Source organism: Amia ocellicauda, chromosome 15, assembly GCF_036373705.1.
Source record: "Amia ocellicauda isolate fAmiCal2 chromosome 15, fAmiCal2.hap1, whole genome shotgun sequence".
Lineage (NCBI taxonomy): Eukaryota > Metazoa > Chordata > Actinopteri > Amiiformes > Amiidae > Amia > Amia ocellicauda.
This window is the reverse complement of record NC_089864.1, coordinates 29939194-29959399: the sequence shown is the minus strand read 5'-3', so window position 1 is coordinate 29959399 and position 20206 is coordinate 29939194. Positions and strand designations below refer to the sequence as shown.

At 37.9% G+C, this 20206-nt stretch overlaps 1 protein-coding gene across 2 annotated transcripts in view; it reads right to left on the bottom strand.

Moving 5' to 3' along the window:
- Nucleotides 1–20206, bottom strand: part of cwf19l1 (CWF19 like cell cycle control factor 1) — a 55777-nt gene that overhangs the window by 10625 nt on the left and 24946 nt on the right. For both annotated transcript variants that reach the window (XM_066724653.1, XM_066724652.1), the window contains exons 11-13: nucleotides 17239–17448; nucleotides 15564–15683; nucleotides 7290–7387 (exon numbers count right to left, since the gene is read on the bottom strand). In XM_066724653.1, the coding sequence (XP_066580750.1) occupies nucleotides 7290–7387; nucleotides 15564–15683; nucleotides 17239–17448 (428 nt within the window). The remainder of the gene's footprint in view (nucleotides 1–7289; nucleotides 7388–15563; nucleotides 15684–17238; nucleotides 17449–20206) is intronic.

Sequence of the window (20206 nt, the reverse complement as noted above, 5' to 3'; positions counted from 1 at the left end):
GAATGGTGTGAAAAGGGAAAAACATCCAGTATGCGGCAGTCCTGTGGGCGAAAATGCCTTGTTGATGCTAGAGGTCAGAGGATAGAAGAGCAACTTTGACTGAAATAACCACTCGTTACAACCGAGGTATGCAGCAAAGCATTTGTGAAGCCACAACACGTACAACCTTGAGGCGGATGGGCTACAACAGCAGAAGACCCCACCGGGTACCACTCATCTCCACTACAAATAGGAAAAAGAGGCTACAATTTGCACAAGCTCACCAAAATTGGACAGTTGAAGACTGGAAAAATGTTGCCTGGTCTGATGAGTCTCGATTTCTGTTGAGACATTCAGATGGTAGAGTCAGAATTTGGCGTAAACAGAATGAGAACATGGATCCATCATGCCTTGTTACCACTGTGCAGGCTGGTGGTGGTGGTGTAATGGTGTGGGGGATGTTTCTTAGCACACTTTAGGCCCCTTAGTGCCAATTGGGCATCGTTTAAATGCCACGGCCTACCTGAGCATTGTTTCTGACCATGTCCATCCCTTTATGACCACCATGTACCCATCCTCTGATGGCTACTTCCAGCAGGATAATGCACCATGTCACAAAGGTCGAATCATTTCAAATTGGTTTCTTGAACATGACAATGAGTTCACTGTACTAAACTGGCCCCCACAGTCACCAGATCTCAACCCAATAGAGCATCTTTGGGATGTGGTGGAACGGGAGCTTCGTGCCCTGGATGTGCATCCCACAAATCTCCATCAACTGCAAGATGCTATCCTATCAATATGGGCCAACATTTCTAAAGAATGCTTTCAGCACCTTGTTGAATCAATGCCACGTAGAATTAAGGCAGTTCTGAAGGCGAAAGGGGGTCAAACACAGTATTAGTATGGTTTTCCTAATAATCCTTTAGGTGAGTGTATATATATATATATATATATATATATATATATATATATATATATATATATATATATATATATATATATATATATAGTCTCATTTATGTTTGGGTGCCGAGAAAGATTCTATCATTTCTTGTTACAACAATTCTCCCTAATTGATTACTGTTCAATGATTAAGGATAGGCTCTCAACACCTCAATGCACCTCGCTGCCCTTCCCTTGTCCCTTCCTTTTCTCCCTCCTCTCTGTCTCTCTCCTGGCCCGCCTGTCGGGCGGTCCTTTTCTGGGGGGGGTGCTGCATTTGTGTGTGCTGGTTTTGTCTTGTTTCCCCTTTTTGTGTTATTTTATTATTAACCAGTGTGAACCCTAATAAAGCCCGGACACCGCCGGAACCCGAGACTCTCACTCTCTCGTCGTTTGTGTCCAGCTTCTACATTATGAAATCTTAAATTCATATTAAGTTAAAGAAGAAAGAAAATAAACTCACTAGATCGAACTACTAATGTTGTTCAGTTCACTTACAAAAAACAAAAAACTTGTATTTTCCACATATTACTCAAGATATTAGCTAACCTAAATCTTTGAACTCCAATGACTTTTCCTTTAGCAAAGATAAGGTAGGTTAAGCAGAATGCAGGGATTTTATTTTATTATTTTAAATAATAACAACATAAGAAAGCTTACAAATGAAAGGAGGTCATTTAACCCATCGTGCTCACTTGGTGTCCATTCATGACCAAGTGATCCAAGGATACTATCCAGTCTGTTTTTAAATGTTCCCAAATTTTCAGCGTCAACCACATCACTGAGGAGTTTGTTCCAGATTGTAAACAACTTTCTGTGTGAAGAAGTGTCTCCTGTTTTCCATTTTGAATGCCTTGAAGCCCAATTTCCATTTGTGTCCCCGGGTCCGAGTGTCCCTGCTAATCTGGAAAAGCTCCTCTGGTTTGATGTGGTCGATGCCTTTCATGTTTTTGAAGACTTGAATCAAGTCTACATGTAGTCCAGTGTGAAAAGGTTCAGTTCCTCAGTTTCTCCGAGTAGGACATTCACTTCAAACCTGGAATAAGTCTGGTTGCTCTCCTCTGAACTGCCTCTAGATCAGCGATATCTTTCTTGAAGTGTGGAGCCCAGAACTGTACACAGTATTCCAGATGAGCTCTAACTAGTGCATTGTACCATCTTGTACATTTCTTCCCTTGTTCTAAATTCTACTTTTACACCCTAACATTCCATTTGCCTTTTTTATTGCTTCCCCACATTGTTTGGATGGAGAAGTGAGGAGTCCCCAGACTCCTAGGTCTTTCTCATGCGATACTTCATCTAGTTCTATTCCTCCCATAGTGTAATTATAGTGGACATTTTTGTTACCTGCATGTAATACCTTGCACTTGTCCACATTGAATTTCATCTGCCAGGTGTCAGCCCACAACTGAATATTATCCAAGTCCCTTTGAATAGCCTGTGCTGCCGAGATTGTATCTGCTGAGCCACCTATTTTAGTATCATCTGCAAATTTGACAAGTTTGTTAACTATCCCAGAGTCCAGATCATTAATATAGATTAGAAAAAGCAAAGGCCCTAGTACTGATCCCTGTGGAACTCCAGTAACAACCTCACTCCAGTTAGAAGCAACTGTAAACCCATGTTGACCATCTCCAAGAATATGGTTTTCATTAAGATGCTCCTCTGTTTTCTGTCTAATAATTTTATCCCACATTTTACAAGTAATGCAGGTGAGACTGATTGGTCTGTAATTTCCTGGCTAATTTGCGGTCTTCCAGTCAGTTGGCACATCCCATTCTAAGTGTCATTTGTAATATTTGATTTAGCGACCTAAATAATTTCCCTCATTTCTTTAAGTATTGTTGGAAACATCATCTGGCCCAGGTGATTTGTTTGTTTTTAATTCTGCTAGTCCCTTTAGTACCTCCTCCTCATTTATCCTGATCTCTCTTAGGGTTTGACTGGATTGTTTCCCTGTGGCATGTTATCTGTTTTTAACACATCTTGTTAGTTTTCCAAGATACTTCAATTTTTGCCCTTAGTGGTTTCACTTCCTCCTGTACTGACCTCTTGCTGTTGTAGTATTGAAAAAAAACTATTTGCATTAGTTTTCGCTCCAAGAGCTATATTTCTTTTTATTTCCCTCTTTGCTTTCCTGATCCCTTTCTTAAGATCTCTTTGCAGTTCAACATATTCTTTGTATTTTGTTTAGTCTCTATCCCATTTGTATGCGCTATACAACATTTTCTTTCATACATCTATTAAACCATTTTGGTCAATGTTTTTTGGAAGTTTTGGAACAAATTTCTCCTAAGCTTCAAGTAGTATATTCTTAAAATATAACCATCCATTTTCAACTGAATCTGTATCCAGCGCATTCCAGTCTAACTCTTCAAAGTGCCACCTCATACCTTCAAGGTTTGCTTTTCTAAAATTGTAGATCATTGTTTTAGACTTGGTACTTGTTTTCTGAAAGAATGCCTCAAAGCTAAACATATTGTGATCACAGTTTGCACTTTGGTTCCCTAACTAGTGTCCCTCTGACTCTATCTTGGTCATTTGAAAAGATCAAATCAATGCATGCATGCTCTCTGGTTGGTTCCCTGACAAATTGAGTTAGAAAGCAGTCATTTACCATCTCAACCATTTATATTTCTGCTTCTGTAGTCCCAACTGAGCTTTCCCAGTCTATGTTTGAAAAACTGAAATCCCCCATTATAACAGCCACATACTTGCTACATCTCCTTGTACTTAGGGAGTATTGCCAGACTTAAAGAAAATAAGGCCAAATGAAGCAGATAAGGTGATATCCCACAGTATATTGTGTCCCCCAAGTACCATACCACAAATATATGTATATACATATGTTCAATCTACAGACCATTAGATACATTAACCATACACTAAGTACTGTAGACAATATAAGAAGAACATAAAATATAAAAAAATAAATAACAAAAGCGGTAAACAGTGGCTTAGGACAACGTCTCTTCACTCCCAGTCCATCTTTCCATGCCTTTCCAAAACAAACAACAAAGATTCAAAAAAGTGAATACAATCCTTCAGTATGATCTCACCCCTGCAGTAAATGGTCCTCTGGAATCTGGAAGGAAATCTGAACAAAAATAGTCCAATTGATGGAAGAGAAGAATCCATAAAAAAAAACACATAAAACAAAGTCCTTGCAAAAAAATCAGCACCAAACAGACAAATCCAAGAATAAAGAAAAACAAAGTTCAAATTAAAGAATCACAGGCAGAAATAAAGACCTATGCATCAAAGAAGGAGTCTATTGTTAAAGAAGAGATCTAGTGTAGTCAAAAACAGGCCATGAAAAAAACCCACTTCACTCTCACTGCATATCTCAAAACAATACAAAAAGGAGTCTGCCTAAAACAGTGTGCTACCTAGACCCCGTTCACACTTATTAGGCCGGCCCTGGGTCGCCTCAAATTTAGGCCGGCTTTTTTCAGACACCCCATTCACACTTGCGGTTTTAGGAGGCCTAAGTGCATTCACATATGTGGGCGAAAAGCCGGCCTAAAAGAAATGCATGCTGGGAATAAACAAATCAGCTCAAACAAACCAGGGACGCAGGACATTAGGTCTGCTTACAGGTGTATGCGATGTATTTATAATCACAACTTATTAACATCGATTGGCTATTGTTTGGTTCTATATTTTATTTGAAAGTAATCTGAACCCTTTGCAGCCAAAGCTTTCTAAAATAATTAAAAATATGCTGGTTCAATGGGGAATCTAATTCATATATTTCCCTCTTCAAATGTCTATCTTCGGTTCTGCAAGTCTAAAAGTGCTGTTATACAATTCACCCGAAAGCGAAGCACCTTTATTAGGACATCTGCATTAAATCACAAGAAATCGTATGCATTAGTATGCAATCGTATGCATCGAAAGCAGCCTCTGTGATGTGTCTAGTGATATCAGACAGCAGCGCTGCACTTCCTGCAGTTTGTTTTTTAACTTCCATCCACATTGTAAACAGCGCTTTCATTTCTGCATCGTCCCAGTTGTCACCTCTAATGCTGGCATTTGTGATTGTACTGCTCAGCTCAATATAATCGCATTTCGGATTGCATAGTAAATAGCTGGTCTCGTATTAAAATGCACTGATTTGAATGGAAACCTGCTTCGGTAAAATTTATATAGTTTTACTGCAAAATGCGGATAATTAATAAAGTTATGGTCCTGTTCACAATTTCACAATGCAATTTCCACGTGTAAAATGCATAGTGTTAAATTTTAGACTTCAATCATACTTAGTACAAGAACAAACAATAGCAAGTTTACCAGCTACACACTTATTTTAATCGACTGAGTAGTTTGAACTGTTTACATTATAACTCATTACTTAGCCTAGACTTTTATAATATATATAAAGATGTGAGCTAGCGAAATGTAACAGTACATAGATCGATATGACATTCAAACAATACAGAGACAATACTGTTTGTCCTGCAGCGCTGTAGCTGTGTTAGTGCCCGTGTTTACTCTGCGTTTACTCTGCGTTTACTCTGCGTTTACTCTGTGTTAATTCTGTGTTTATTCCACGTCTCTGAGATGCACAGTCTCTGGGGGCGGGGGTTGAGTTGTGTCACACGCTGATGCTTTTCACCTGGCCCAGGGCCCGGCGCGTTCACATATACATTTAGGCCGGCATTAGGCCGGGTCGAAAAGCCTAAATCTATGACCACGTTCACATATGAGTGTGAACAGGGTCCTAGAGATCCTGGAGTCACACCCTGCACCTGTGTTGCTCCCAGAAAAAAAAAAAAGAGGAAAAACTGGAAAAACCAGAATACCAGTCAAGATTAAGCACAACAAGAGAGGTGGCTTGACCAAGCCAGTTTAAGCTGACAAGTTACTCTGACAGCCTATATTATTTTTCATTTGTTTGTTTTTTTATGAAATGGGACTTACAACATGCAGTCCTGAATACATTGTACAATGCAACATCTTTCTGAATATCTGAGTTGGGTGGTCTGTAACACACTCCTACCACTAATGCTCCAGATCTTTTATTCAAAAGTTTAACCCACAAAGATTGTTTCGTTACTAGGATCTAATTTGAGTTCATCTGTCTCAATGTCATTTCTGACATAAAATGGTATCCCACCACCTCTTGCCTGTCTCTCCTAAACTGTGTGTATCCTTTCAACTTTTATTAATTCCCATCATTTTCTGTAAGCCATGTTTCTGTCACTCTTACATCATGGTCACACGCCAGCACTGTGGCTTCTAGGTCTTACATCTTGTTCCTTATACTCCTGGCATTGAGATCAACAACATTTCAGGACTTTCCTACCAGCAGTTCCCCATTGTTTTCTTTCCTTAATGGAACATCTTCCATTGTCAGAGCTCCCTGCCCCCCTGCTCCCTAATTTTGCATCATAAATGTATCAAAATATTGCATTTTTGTAGCACTGCCCTTTGTGTTCATTAGTTACGTCCTTTGGTGCAACACCATTTAAATCAGAATGCAAAATCTTTTTAATCATTAAACTATAAAAACCAATGAGAAAATATTCCATTGAGTTACAATCATCATCAGAAGTCCTTTAGTTTGATACCATTTACATGTCACTCCAGAGGACACAGCTGTCACACGAGTGGACATGAATGGCTCAAATTAGCGCCATAAGTAACAAATTCAAAAAAAAAAATATTGTAACCAAAAAATGTCAACTACCCAATATATATATATATTATTACCAATATATATATATGGGTTTTCATACAGCAGTTACATTGCTGTACACACCATGGCAGTCACATACTTGCTATATGTTTAGTAAACAAGTTGTGAAAATAACGTTTTATTTTTTCTTCTTCTTGGTACTGTTGTCTCTTAGTTTTATCGTTTACATTTTTTTTTCTGTTTTATGATTGCATGTTATTAGAATGTATTACCAAAAACTTTTTAATTTCGATTCAAGATTGATAACATTTTAATGTACAGTATTAGTATATCTGACCAACATTACTTTTTAAAATTAACACTTTAGCTCCAGTATAATCGCATAACAGTAAACTTTGCATCACACAGACAGATTTCTTTTTTGTAAATTCATGAATTTAAGACATTTTTTACTTTTTAAGGAACACCCTGAACAATGTTTTACTCAATAAATTGCACTGTGGCACGGTGGAGGAAAACACAAATTAATATTATTATTATAATCAGATTTAACTTTTAGGGTTTTCCTTTATTAAATAATAATAATAATAATAATAATAATAATAATAATAATAATAATAATAATAATAATATTATTATTAATAAAGTGGTTTGACGTTTAATAAAACCAATAATAAAAAACTACAAAAACTTGTGTTACAAGTCTGGGCAAACATTTACCCACCTTCCAAACTGCAGTGGGAAGTTCTTCTTGATTCTGTGGAAGAGCTTTTCTCCTGAGTCTAACTCAACATAGAAATAGGGTGTGCCAGGTTGACAAATCTGGTAGAGGGAGATAGGAGAAAAAGGAAGTATGTACAATGATAATTTTACTGCATAATGCCAACTTAAGATAACACGTTATTTATTAATGTAACCAATGCCTTAGTCAAGGGTGTTCAAAAAGAAACATCAGAAAGAAAGCAACCACAAAGACACCCTGAACTGCAACTCAATGAGAAATGACTGAAGTGTCATGAAAATTAAATGGAAAAATGTGTCAGTACAAATTGTGCAAAGAAAATATACTGGCATGAACATGAACAGTTGTAGCAGCAATAGGGGATGTGTAATGTTCTATTTCTTAAAATCAAGGTTGGACAAATAACTTTTTATGCTGGTTTCAAATCTAATATCCAAATTTACTTTTATTGTGGCCAACATTTTCAAATGGGGAGAACATGAGGAAACTTACCAGTAAAATAATACGAAAAAGTAAATACTTGGAGCAACAAAATGCCACCGAAAAGCCTCTCCTTAGAGAATTAATAACATAAAAGTTGAAGGAAATGTATTATGTACATAAAATGACAGCAATCTATACTTAATTCCTGGGAACTATTGCGAGTGTAAATGAAATACCAGGGAACTACAAAAATAAATTTTCCGGAAACTAAATACATAGAATACCAGAAAGCTATACATAGACTACCAATGATAAATCATTGTTTTGCATTGTTAAGTTAATATTTGACAGATTTTCCAAACAATATGACTGTTACTTGTTTCTTTGACAATTTATTTAGTATAAGTAAAGTACTATTTCAATGGGACAAAAACTGAGGGTGTTAGATAGTTGGTCTAGTAACATCACAGATGTGGATTAGTTTACATCAGAAAAAGTCAGTTAATTCTTAAATTTGCTTTTGCATATGATCTGTAAACAATTAAGCATGTTTAAATAACTCACACATAAAGACTACAGTAACAATTCAAAATAAACAGCAGAACTAATCAAGTGCAGTGAATATCAAACCACAAACACCAGTTGAGACGGAGAGCATTTTTAATGTGTCTGCATCTTTTTTTTATGAAGTTACCAGTAGTTTGGCAACATTTAATAATTTGCTTCTTCATTAATTAATGTATAACCAGAAATACTTTCATATGCAGCATTCAAAAGTGTCTATATAGCCCCATTCACACTGAAATGCCGCCAAATTGCAGGCAAATTGCCGGCAACGTTTGCCTGCTTTTTCCTGTTGCCCCCTATTCACACAGGGTTTGAATGCGGGAAAATTGCCGGTAAGGATGCATACACACAGAAAACAGAGATTGCCGGCAAGAGCGCTTGTAGCCATAGGATCGAAACGCTACAGAAGCCTGTGGATCCGGAGGAGACACGGACCGATATTCTGGACTTGTTTATACAAGTGCGATCATTTCCCTGTTTAAAGGTATGGCAGTAGCAATAAAATACTCCGAGATGGATATTTAGGAGACGTCACACTACTGTGTTATTGTATATTTTTATATAGGCAATACAATCACCATTCACTGATTATTATATTCACAAATATAGTAGCCTATTGTTGTGTTCCGTATAACTGCATACAGTGTGTTTAAATTAAAATCACTATTCAGACTGTTGTCATACGATTATGAAAATTAATTGCTTTGCTGGTCAGATCTGCACAACATGAACACACCCATGTATTATTTGGTTGTGTCAGAAGTAGTCAGATGTTAGACTACATGTAGTAACTTTATTGCCGTAATTATTATTAGGCTTTCATGCATGTGCAAACTACATGTGCCGGTCACATAGTGCCACGTGCCGGTCACATGATGCTGCCGCCATATTGTGATTAGTGGGACAATTGTGAAATGCTACAAAAATCTTCTTGTCCAAAACCAACAGATGCATGCATATGCCACTTCATACCCATGCATACCTTATGCCCCACTATTATGCTTGTTCATCAGAAGTTGCTCGGGCGCATGCTTTGTCCGCCATGTAGCATTATCTGATTCAAGCTTTGGTGCCTTCTAATCCATGCCGCTTATACCCACTGTGCCACAAATTGGTATGCATGACACTAGTACAGAGTACTACCAAGGGTGTTAAAGGCTAGTTGCCCCAGTGAAAAACATGGGTGCTGTGGGCCAATGAAAAAAAACATATGTGCCGCTTCAGACAAGTTACACATTTCCTGCACACTGGAATGCAGTACATACATGAAACTCTGCACATATGTTTAAGTCTATACCTTGAACATGTGTTATAATATGTCACTTACGACAGCAAATATCTTCAGAACTATAGCCTAATGTACTTAAATTGTCAGTGATTAAACTAGTACCAAGATCTGTCAAAGTTGATGAAGCCAGGTTGATAGGACACAAAAACTGTCTGCTGTACACCAACCAGAATGACAGCATCACATGTCAGCCACATCATGACATTACTTATGTAAACCTCTACCTCCATCATGTGGACAACCTTGGGAATTGCATTCTGCATCTTGAATGACACACTAATGAAAACTTCAAATATATGCTAGAATTAAGTGAAAAATACAATGGTACCTTACATCATTGAAGGAAGCAATGAGGAAATTGAAATTAAAATCCACTGACCGCAAATCTATACTTCAGTGGATTGAAATTGAAAATTACACATTTAATAACACATGCATAACAAATGCCAGCTCAAATCTGAAACCTACTGATACAACAAGGGAGCCTTAAAAGTTGCATGCAACTTCTAGTTATTATTATTTTTTAATTGGTAGACGCCCTTATCTAGGGTGACTTACAAATAAGAGCAATACAAAATGCAAAACTACAGTACAGTTCAAAGCATAACGCAATTTACAAATTCAAATTTACACACATGTATAGGAAATATACAGTAAACAATACAATGTAGCCATATGTATTTGTTATTGTACATCTTATGCTGCCATTTCTTATATGTAAAACATAAATATCCGGTGTTTTATTAATACAAAAGGAGCCGAGCTCACTTGATTATTGCAATATGATCCGAGTCCTGAGAAAACACAGAAGTAAATCACGAAAACGAACCTGAGTTACGAACTGAGCACGTTTGTACACAAGGCAAGTGTGAACAGCGAGCACACTGATTGATTCGTTAGTTCTGAAACAATCTAACTGATTTCATTTGAAACGGACCTAGTGTGAGGGGGTAACATGTTTACCTGTATGGAAATAATATCTTTTGTATTACTTATTGGTACAGAACTTCTGACATGTGTGACAATAGTTAGCATTACATACGCCAACCTGTTGGTTCATCAATAACACTCAGAATTGCTGGGACTATATTATTTTCAACCTCTCCCATTTCTAACAACCTGGTCCGTTTCACGTTACGGTCACAAGTTCTTGTTCAAAGGTGGCTTAACCTTGTCGTATTGTGGTTGCAAAAATGCACCCCAATTCTGATTGAGGCAGTTGGCTGACGCACTGCGTCTACATGCAAGGACTTGACGCTGAATTTGCCGGCAATCATTTTCCTGCTGCAATTCACACAGACACGTTGTTAGACTAGGACCCTTGCCGGCAATGACCCATTCACACAGTCCTTGCTGGCAACAAAATGCCAGCAAATTGCTGGAAAAGTGCCGGCAATTGTTTCAGTGTGAATGGGGTTAATGTTAATAATTTTTGCAATTGCAGCATTTTTATGTAACACTTATGCCTCGGTTCCACTGGCTTAAACGTCCGTGCCATGCCGTGCCATGCTGGACGCATCCATCGTTTTTTGTAAAACCAGGCCTTTGTACCAAGTCCGTCCCTGTTGTGGGAGGAGCAGAGCGATTGTGGGTTTGGTGTGTGTTTTGTTTTAGAAACAGACAGAAAATACTACGAGCGATAGAGCCTGATGTGGAAAGGACTTTTGTGCCTATGTTATTCTTTATGCTTTACATGATTGGAGACAGCGTAATAAATACACGTCTGTTAAAGAGATATTAGGAAGAGCTAAACGTTTATACACAACATTATATTCAGAAAAGCATTACATTACCATAAGAAAACGTTTCCATGTGCAACAATAAAATTAATATTTGCTATTATTGTAATTATCATCAAGATTTGTGCTAGTACATATGCATTTTAAATGGCACAACTTGACTCCCTTACCTTATTACTCTTACTACAGATTTATAACCACAAACGACACTTTTTGCCGTATTATTTTTAATTTACTTATCAGACGTCATTAACCAGGGCAAGTTACATTTGAAACAAAATACACACGAACGTTTCACAATTAATCATACAGTAACAGCAGCTACAATATAGCAGGTTAATTTAACTGAAGTGTGCACGTTTCAGTCATGGCATTTATGGACTTATGGACGCATTTATTAAACCAATCCTTAATGTTTTAGAGGGAAACCCAGCTCTGCTGTATTTATTTATTCATTAATTCATTCATTCAACTTGTAAATGGGCACAAGTTAACTAAATCGTGATACTGATTGTCTCTGCGGGGCTGTTGTACAACAGCCAGTGGAAACACCCATTTAAGCGTCTGGGGCCGGACGCGTCCAGATGCTTAAGCCAGTGGAAACACCCGTTTAAGTGTCTGGCAGTGGAAACGGGGTATTAGCCTACCCCATTCACACTGAAACAATTGCTGGCTTTTCGGTGGCATTTTGTTGCTGGCAAGGACTGTGTGAATGGGTTATTGCCGACGTTTCAATACCTGCAATTTTCCGTCAAGGGTCCTAGTCTAATTGCAAGTCTGTGAGAATGGAGCAGGAAAACAAATGCCAGCAAATGACACATCACGACCTTGCATTGTCGACTCATTAGATAACTGACATAACCAATCAAAAAAGGGGCGCAATTTTGCAACCACAACACAACAAAGTTAAGCCACCTCTGAAAAAGAACTTGTGACCATAACGAAAAACAGACTGGTTTGTTAGAAATGGCAGAGGTTGAAAATAATGTAGTCGCAGCAATTCTGAGTGTTATTGAAGTGGTTGCATTGTAGGCTGTTATTATTTAGTATTGTTACGAGCTATTGTTCAGTGTAACTACGTGTGTTGGGCACGGTCTTTATCTGTATTCAGATTCAAAGCGGCCATTAATTGTACTATTAGCAATCCTGCCTGGGAGGGATTGTGCCATAACGAGAGCCTTGTGTCATTCAACGCAATGCATGTGTGTACTGTGCTAAGTAGCTACAGGTGAAGTATTTAACAACCCCCAGGACCTCTGCGCCAGCAGTCTGCCTCAGCCAAGAAGTCTTACTTCCAATCACTCTTTGAATCCTCTGTCAACAACCCCTGCAAACTCTACTCCACCTACTCCTTCCTCTTTGCTGATGATTTTGCCTCCTTCTTCTCCTCCAAGATCAGAGATCTGCAAGCTTTTCAACGGTCCCCCCTCCTCTCCCATCACACCCAAGTCTCTTAACGTTCATGCTTCCTTTTCTTCATTCTCACCTCTCTCGGACTCTGAACTTTCCTCTCTCCTCCTAGGTCACAAACCTACATGTGCCCTAGACCCTCTGCCCACTCGCCTCCTCCAAGCCACGGCTCCTGATCTACTCCCCTTCATCTTTTCCCTCCTCAACTCCTTGCTCCTCTCTGGCCGTTTCCCCTCTGCTTTTAAACAAGCTGCTGTCATCCCACTCCTCAAGAAACCTACCCTCAAGAAACCCCACCTCTCCTCAGAACTACTGCCCTTGTCTCCTTACTCCCCTTCCTCTCAAAGACCCTCGAGTGTGCAGTCCACCGTCAGCTCTCTGCATTTCTTTCCCATCACTCACTCCTGGATCCTCTACAATCCGTCTTCTGCACAGATCACTCCACCGAGACTGCTCTCCCTCAGCTGTGCTTGGACTGCCTCCCTCTCCTCAGTCCTCATCCTCCTTGATCTCTCCGCAACATTTCACACCGTCGATCACCCCATGCTCCTCTCCTGCCTCGCTGACCTTGACCGAGGTTCTTCATCCACCCCACAACCTCTCCTCACAGGCGTACCCCAAGGCTCCGTCCTGAGCCCCCTTCTGTTCTCTCTCTACACACACTCCCTGGTGCCCCTCATAGCATCCCATGGTTTCTCCTACCACTTCTACGCAGATGATGCACAGATCTTCCTGTCTTTACCCTCTTCTGACCCTCTCATCCCCCCTCACATCTCTTCCTGTTTGTCTGCTATCTCTGCCTGGATACACTCGCACCACCTCAAGATCTCCAAATTGGATCTGCTCTTTCCCCCCCCTCTTCCTCACCTTCTGTTGATCTCCCCATCTCAATCCCCTTGGAATCTATGGCCGCGACCCAAATCGCACACTTGCTCCCTACACCCTTCAACAAGTGTACACTTCAAATGATGTTGTGCTGACGTAAGAGTGTGTACTTGAGTGAGTGAGGGTGAAGGGTGTTTTCAGCACCTTTGCCTTTGACCGAAAAAGTACCTACGCAACCTTGTCATCTGTCTCTGTATTTAATTAAAATAATAATAATAATAATAATAATAATAATAATTTTGAAATACATTGTTCGTTTATATCACCTCCTACTACTGGGATACTACTTCAGTTATTAATTAATTGATAGGTGCCGAAACGTTTTTTGGTCCTTGACTGGTGCTTACTCAAAACACATCTTTTCAGGCAGTACCTGTAAGATAGCACTTTACAATGTTTTATCATATTACTTGCCTTGTGTTACTAGTACTCCTATTATTTTGATTTCCCCCACGCTCCCATTCCTTTTGCCCTTGACTGTGACCTAACATCTTGTCTGTTATCAGCTCATACAATCCAGGATGTAAGACCTCATATATTGTATACACTTGTGTAAACTGGAATTTGTAAAATGTATTATGCTTTGAATTGATTGAACTGTATTATTTAAATTGGAATTTGTAATGTTTTATGCCTTGAACTGCACTGTATTTTTGCACTTTTGGTACTTTGTATTCCGCTTATATTTTGTAAGTCGCCCTGGATAAGGGTACCTGCTAAGAAATTAATTATATATATATATAATATATATTGATGAACAGGTTGGTGACGTATGTAATTGTATTGTCAGAAGTTATATACCAATAAATCATGCAAAATATAATATCTCTAGACAGGCAAACGTGTTAGACTGCATTACAGTGTACACTGATGGTAGTTTGTTTCGAGTTATTTAATTATTTTATTTTAAGGCATTTAAAAAATGAAAAATAAAATAAGTTTTGAGCAATCAATCAATTACAGATCTGCACACCCAGACTTTTGGTAGATATAGATATACACACAATGTAATGTCATGCTTTTTCTCTCTCATTTATTTTAGTTGATTTAACTTGATTTAATATGTCAAGACCCACACAATGCCTCTCATTACGCAACCATGAACCAAGAGCCGAGTCTCTGACTGGCTTCACTGATTCAAATAATCTGTGATCGCTGGGTCCAGTGACCACACCGCAAAAAACACACAATCATACAATCTGATGACCTGGTCATTGCGTGAATACCCTAGATTGACGAATCGCTTGCTTTTCCCTCTATTTTTATTTGTTCTTGGTAGCGCCCTGGTTAGAACCAAAAGCCCAGTAAACACAATGGAAGGAAACTGGCAAAACAAGGAAATGATTGAACTTTTATCGGTCAGTGTTTCCTCTCCCAAATCCTGTAGCGTCTCGTTTCCAGGGATACAGCGCTCTTACCGTCAATCTCTGTTTTCTGTGTGAATGGGTACATTCTGTAATTTTCTGGCATTCAAAGCCAGTATAAATGGGTGTGCAACAGTAAACAAGCAGGCAAACGTTGCCTGCAATTTGCCATCATTTCTGTGTGAATGGGCTGATATAAATTCAAAATCACAGTAAGACTAAAGAGACACAGCCCGAGTTTGACATTTTATGATTTCCAATGCCCTTTAAAACTGTTATAAGAACTCTGAGAAAGTTATCTGGGTGAAAAATAATAATAAAAAAACTATTAATTTGGCAAAACTGGTGATTTAGTCATATGTGAACAAGTAAAAGCTATTAATTTCTCCTGTGCTTTCCATGATGATCGGAGTAAGTCAGAGAAAATTAAATGGCCTAAATTGTAATACTGTGTTTATGCAGCCACATCTCTACCAAACTGCAGACAATGTTGACTGAATTCAAATTGCTCATTGCCACTATGATTTATTCTCTTTACTGGCCAGTGTGCACTGCTAATAAGAGTGTGAGGGTTGAATACCTGTTTGAGGTCTGTGTGCTCAGGGATTTCAAGCATCTCCATCTGCTGTTCCTGTGCTTGGATGGTGAATGCTTCCTTGATATCCTCTGTGGTTAGTTTCTGTATGGGCACTGGGACTACCTATAGAAAGTGATAAGTGGGGATATCAACATTAAATAGCAAGCCAGAGCAGGTAATGAATCTGCAAACAATAGTCCTTCTCAGTCAATACGACTGCATTGATGCCACATATTCATGAACAAAGAAATTGGTGGTGTAGACACTTACCAGAAACCAAGACAGGTAGCAATGAGCTCTATACAATGTATTAGATATAACTGGCCAATAAGTAATTTAATTCTTATATTATTAAATATAATAGTGTTTATAATCTTTTAAAAGAACTTACAGTCACAAGGTACCAGCAACACAGGGCAGTTCTGCAAAAGGTGTTGCCACAAAACACATACCTAAGTGCATGCTGGTTGTACATGATAATTTATATCTGAAATACATACTACTACTCTAGTTCCGTTTCATGACAAACACTCTCAAGTGTTCAAAAATAAACTTTGTAGCTAGATAAGCCACTATCAAATTTAGATTTAAAATGAAAATGTTACCCTAAATGTTCTTAAATTGGAGAGGAACCCTGTTCCTAGATGGGTGCAATCATGCAGGTTGTGTAGATATATTTGCATTCCTACCTGCTCACAACCAGGGAACAATGTTTAATGTTATTCCAGACATATCCAAGATATGCATTTAAATTACGTTTGATCTTTTTTAAATTGTATGACTTCCTTAACACACCTAAGATAGAGTGATATCACATGCTTACCCTGTTGTGTAGTATTGCTTAAATATACAATACATTATGCTGGTTGAATGATCATATGAGCTGTGCTTATGGACCTGCATAGGTGACCTCAGTATTATATATATTCCTTAGTCAACAGGAAATTTAAATTAAAAATGGTGTACTTATTATCTTCAGTGACAGAGATGAAGTCCACAAAGCTGCGAGTGCTCGTCATCACAGGAAACTCAAGCCCCTCAGATCATAGAGCTCATCACAGCAAACAGTGAACTGTCTGATCAGACTTAAACTAATAAGATCCTGTGTGGCCCAAGAGGAGAGGTGAAAGACTGGGTTCTCCATTGACATTCACACTGACTATCCTGGGCAAAACACAATCTATGTGGTGCTGTGAGACTGATCCATCATCTGCAAGAATCAGCCATGCAGAATAGCAGCCACAATCATGGAGGTTTGCATTAGACAACAATTTGTATAATTTGTTCAAAAACCATATCTTCATTATTAACACAACACACTAAAAACATAAATTTGATAACAAATGTAAGTATTTGAAAATGATAAATATTCACTGGTTTTCTAAAATGCTAAGAGCTTTACAGTCTAAATAAAGGTTTAGAATTGTGCTTTTAATCAATGTCTGTCAAAACTCATTAGTACTTAACAATATGTAATCTACGAGACATAAAGCTTAAGTTTTTGAAGCTGTGCACAGTACACATCACATGTTTTGGATGATCTGTGCATTTTGCTTTGATCTCATGTAGAAGTGAGCCCATCTGGTTAACAATTGCCAATAGCAAGAATATGGCAAGAAAATAATCAATGAATTTCACACGTCGGGGGGAGGGAAAACAAATTCTCAAAAAGGCACACCTGTAACTGCAAGTGCTGGCTGCGGTAATTCCTTTCAAACATGACACACCGGCTGCCCTTGCTCTTGTACAGCCTCTTCACAGCAGCCTTGTATTTCTCCAGTTCCTCCACAACCTCCGACGAAAGATCCAAAACCGACTGGTAATGGCCAATTGGCAGGATTAAGACATGGTCAGGTGTCAAGCTGCCTTTGGCCAAGGCCATGTAGCACTGCAGAGACAGAACAGATAGCAAGCCCCTTCTGGTTTATCTAACATACAAAACCCAGGAGAAAAAAAAAGGTAGCAGTCCTGGCACACCTTTTTTGTCTGGAGTGCCCAAAGATATGTTGCTAAGGGTGCCAATGATTAATTAGTAATTCATTAAAAATGTAAACAATATTTATACTTATTTTTTGTTGTGATTAAGTTATTATGTAAACATGACAACAAAACAAACCACAATACAAAATAATAAAAAACGCTATGGACAGATAGGACCCCTCCTTCCACCTGCATCCCTATGTTCTCTGGGGAGCATGTACGCAGTCTACTAATGGGACTTCTGCTGCTGGATATAAAACAATGTACCAATACATTTCTGACCAAAAAAAAATGTATGAAGTTATTTTTGTCCCTCATTCCAGTTTTGATCAATGATTATATTTTTATTGTAAATTTACAGACCTAAAAATGTATAGTATTAGCATTCACCAGGTCTATCATTTTTGGAATGTCCCTTTTTATTTTGGACAATGATCCAAATTCACATTTAATCCACATTAAAAAAAAATAGATAAATCAATCTTATTTTTTAATCTGATATTTACACATATCTAGTGCTTTTACATTTTGTAAAATAAAGACTGGACTGATTAATATTCTTTGTGTGGCACTGCTTTTTATCAGGGAAACAAATGCCGTGGTGTGTTCATTTACTTGTCATAAACAGCAACGTAATATGCTAGCTGGTCAAGATAATTATTTTCTTCAATTTTGAGGTGCCACATCAGAAGCAGTTAAATTACCCCATTGTGCATGCAGTATTGGACTTTGTAAAGCACAAATAAATGCACTAAGCAAATTAAAAGGAAGCACACCTACCATCTTCAATCACTAATTTTCCCGATATAAAATCCTTACAAGGCTTGTCATGCCATACAAAGGCAGAGCACTGTGCCAAAAATCACAAAATAACCTTGTTGAAAGGAAGTATTAATATACCTGATAATTTTTTATATGGATTTTTTTTTTGGGCATCATTTTTTATAAGCATTATTGTGGCTAAAAATAGACAAAACCGTAGGAATAAATTTGTAAAAAAAAAATTAAAAAAAAATGAAGTCTGGATTAAATCAAATTTTGTTCCTCCTGTCAACTGCAAATGATGCATCTCCAGCAACCAAAAAAAAAAGTCATCATCACTCACAGGGTTTATAATGTGCAATTGGGAGTCGGTTCAAATTTAAATGAATTATATTTTTTTGTTAATGTTTCTTATTTTGAGTTAAACCAACTTGAATTGAATGTAAATAGCTTGTTCAGTGCGTGACTCATAGTAATAAATAATCCTGTACTGCTGTCGGTTTCCCTAAACACTCTGTTCTGGGAAATCCTTCTCAGCAGCACGTTTCAAGATGCTGGTAGAGTTCATTTTAGGATCCATCTTCAATGCAAAGTGTAAACAAGATAATTTTCAAAAGATTGTTTTTTGCCTTAAAGATTTGCATAGCTTTTGGAATAACACACCAGAATAAAAATTCCCATACTATTTTTAAGTGATATGTTCATATACTTTTAAAAATAGTCAGGGGCACATTATGATCTTGAGCAAGAAGTAGAGACCAAAAGTGTTATACTTACAGCACAATTTAATATTAAAACAAATGCCACATTATAACAGCAACATCCTAGCACACGTCTGTTTGTATAATTAAATGGGTCTTGATAATGCTTTCTACAATTGTTTATAGCACAAACAAAGATGATAATGAAGATTGTTTCTATTGTATTGTCCATTAAGTTGTTTTCTTAATATGGTACTGCTGCATTAATAAAACATACGAGGGCTGCAACAAATAATATATTAAATCGATTACGTTGTTTATTTAAAATCATTGGCAATGCATTTCATTGTCGATTAGTTGTGTGTACGGGGCGCAGCTACTAAAAAAATATTATTATTATTAATATTATTATTATTAATAAACTTTAAAGATGCTACACCCGTGGAAAGCCGTGAAAGTCTTCTAAAGTATGGGAGCACTTTACACTGAACTGCACAGAAGAGTTTGTTGCAACATGAGCAGAGCTCAACCCACATGGTGCGGGAGCGCGACAATGATGCATGAGCACTTGAAGAGAAAACACTACCAATAATACACTTTGGATATGTTAAAACCGCACTAAGTACACAGCCTTTCCGTTTCTTGAACTGTTATGTGTCTCACAAGCTACGAATGTTTCTTTACCTCCTCAACTACATTATTATTTTTATTAATATTTATATTATACATTTTATTTATAATGAAATCTTATACCCACGCGCTACACTCAAGCAAGACCCAAACCAGACACAGTAAAAAGAAAGTAAGCAAGATACCCAATAAAGGGGAGCAAGCTAAGAGGACTTACAGAGATAGTTAAAAACTGATTTTAAAAGGTAATTAAGACATTTCTTTAAACTAGCATGTGTAGGGGCACTCCTCAGAGCCTCTGGAAGTGCACTGGACAGCCGTGGCGCAGTGCTGCACAAGCCGCGGACTACAAATATATCGTAAAAGAAAAAACAAATGGAAAACGTTTGAGTTTCGTTTTGAATTTACAACGGGGCTGCTGAAGAAGTAAGGAGCTTCTACACAATTTTTACAAAGATGTTAAAAATATTGCACATAAACTACACCTCACCATAAAGACAAAAGCAGAGTGTATGTTTCAGTGTTAAACTATTTATTTAAAAGTGCAGATCTTTGTTAATAATGTAAGTCACA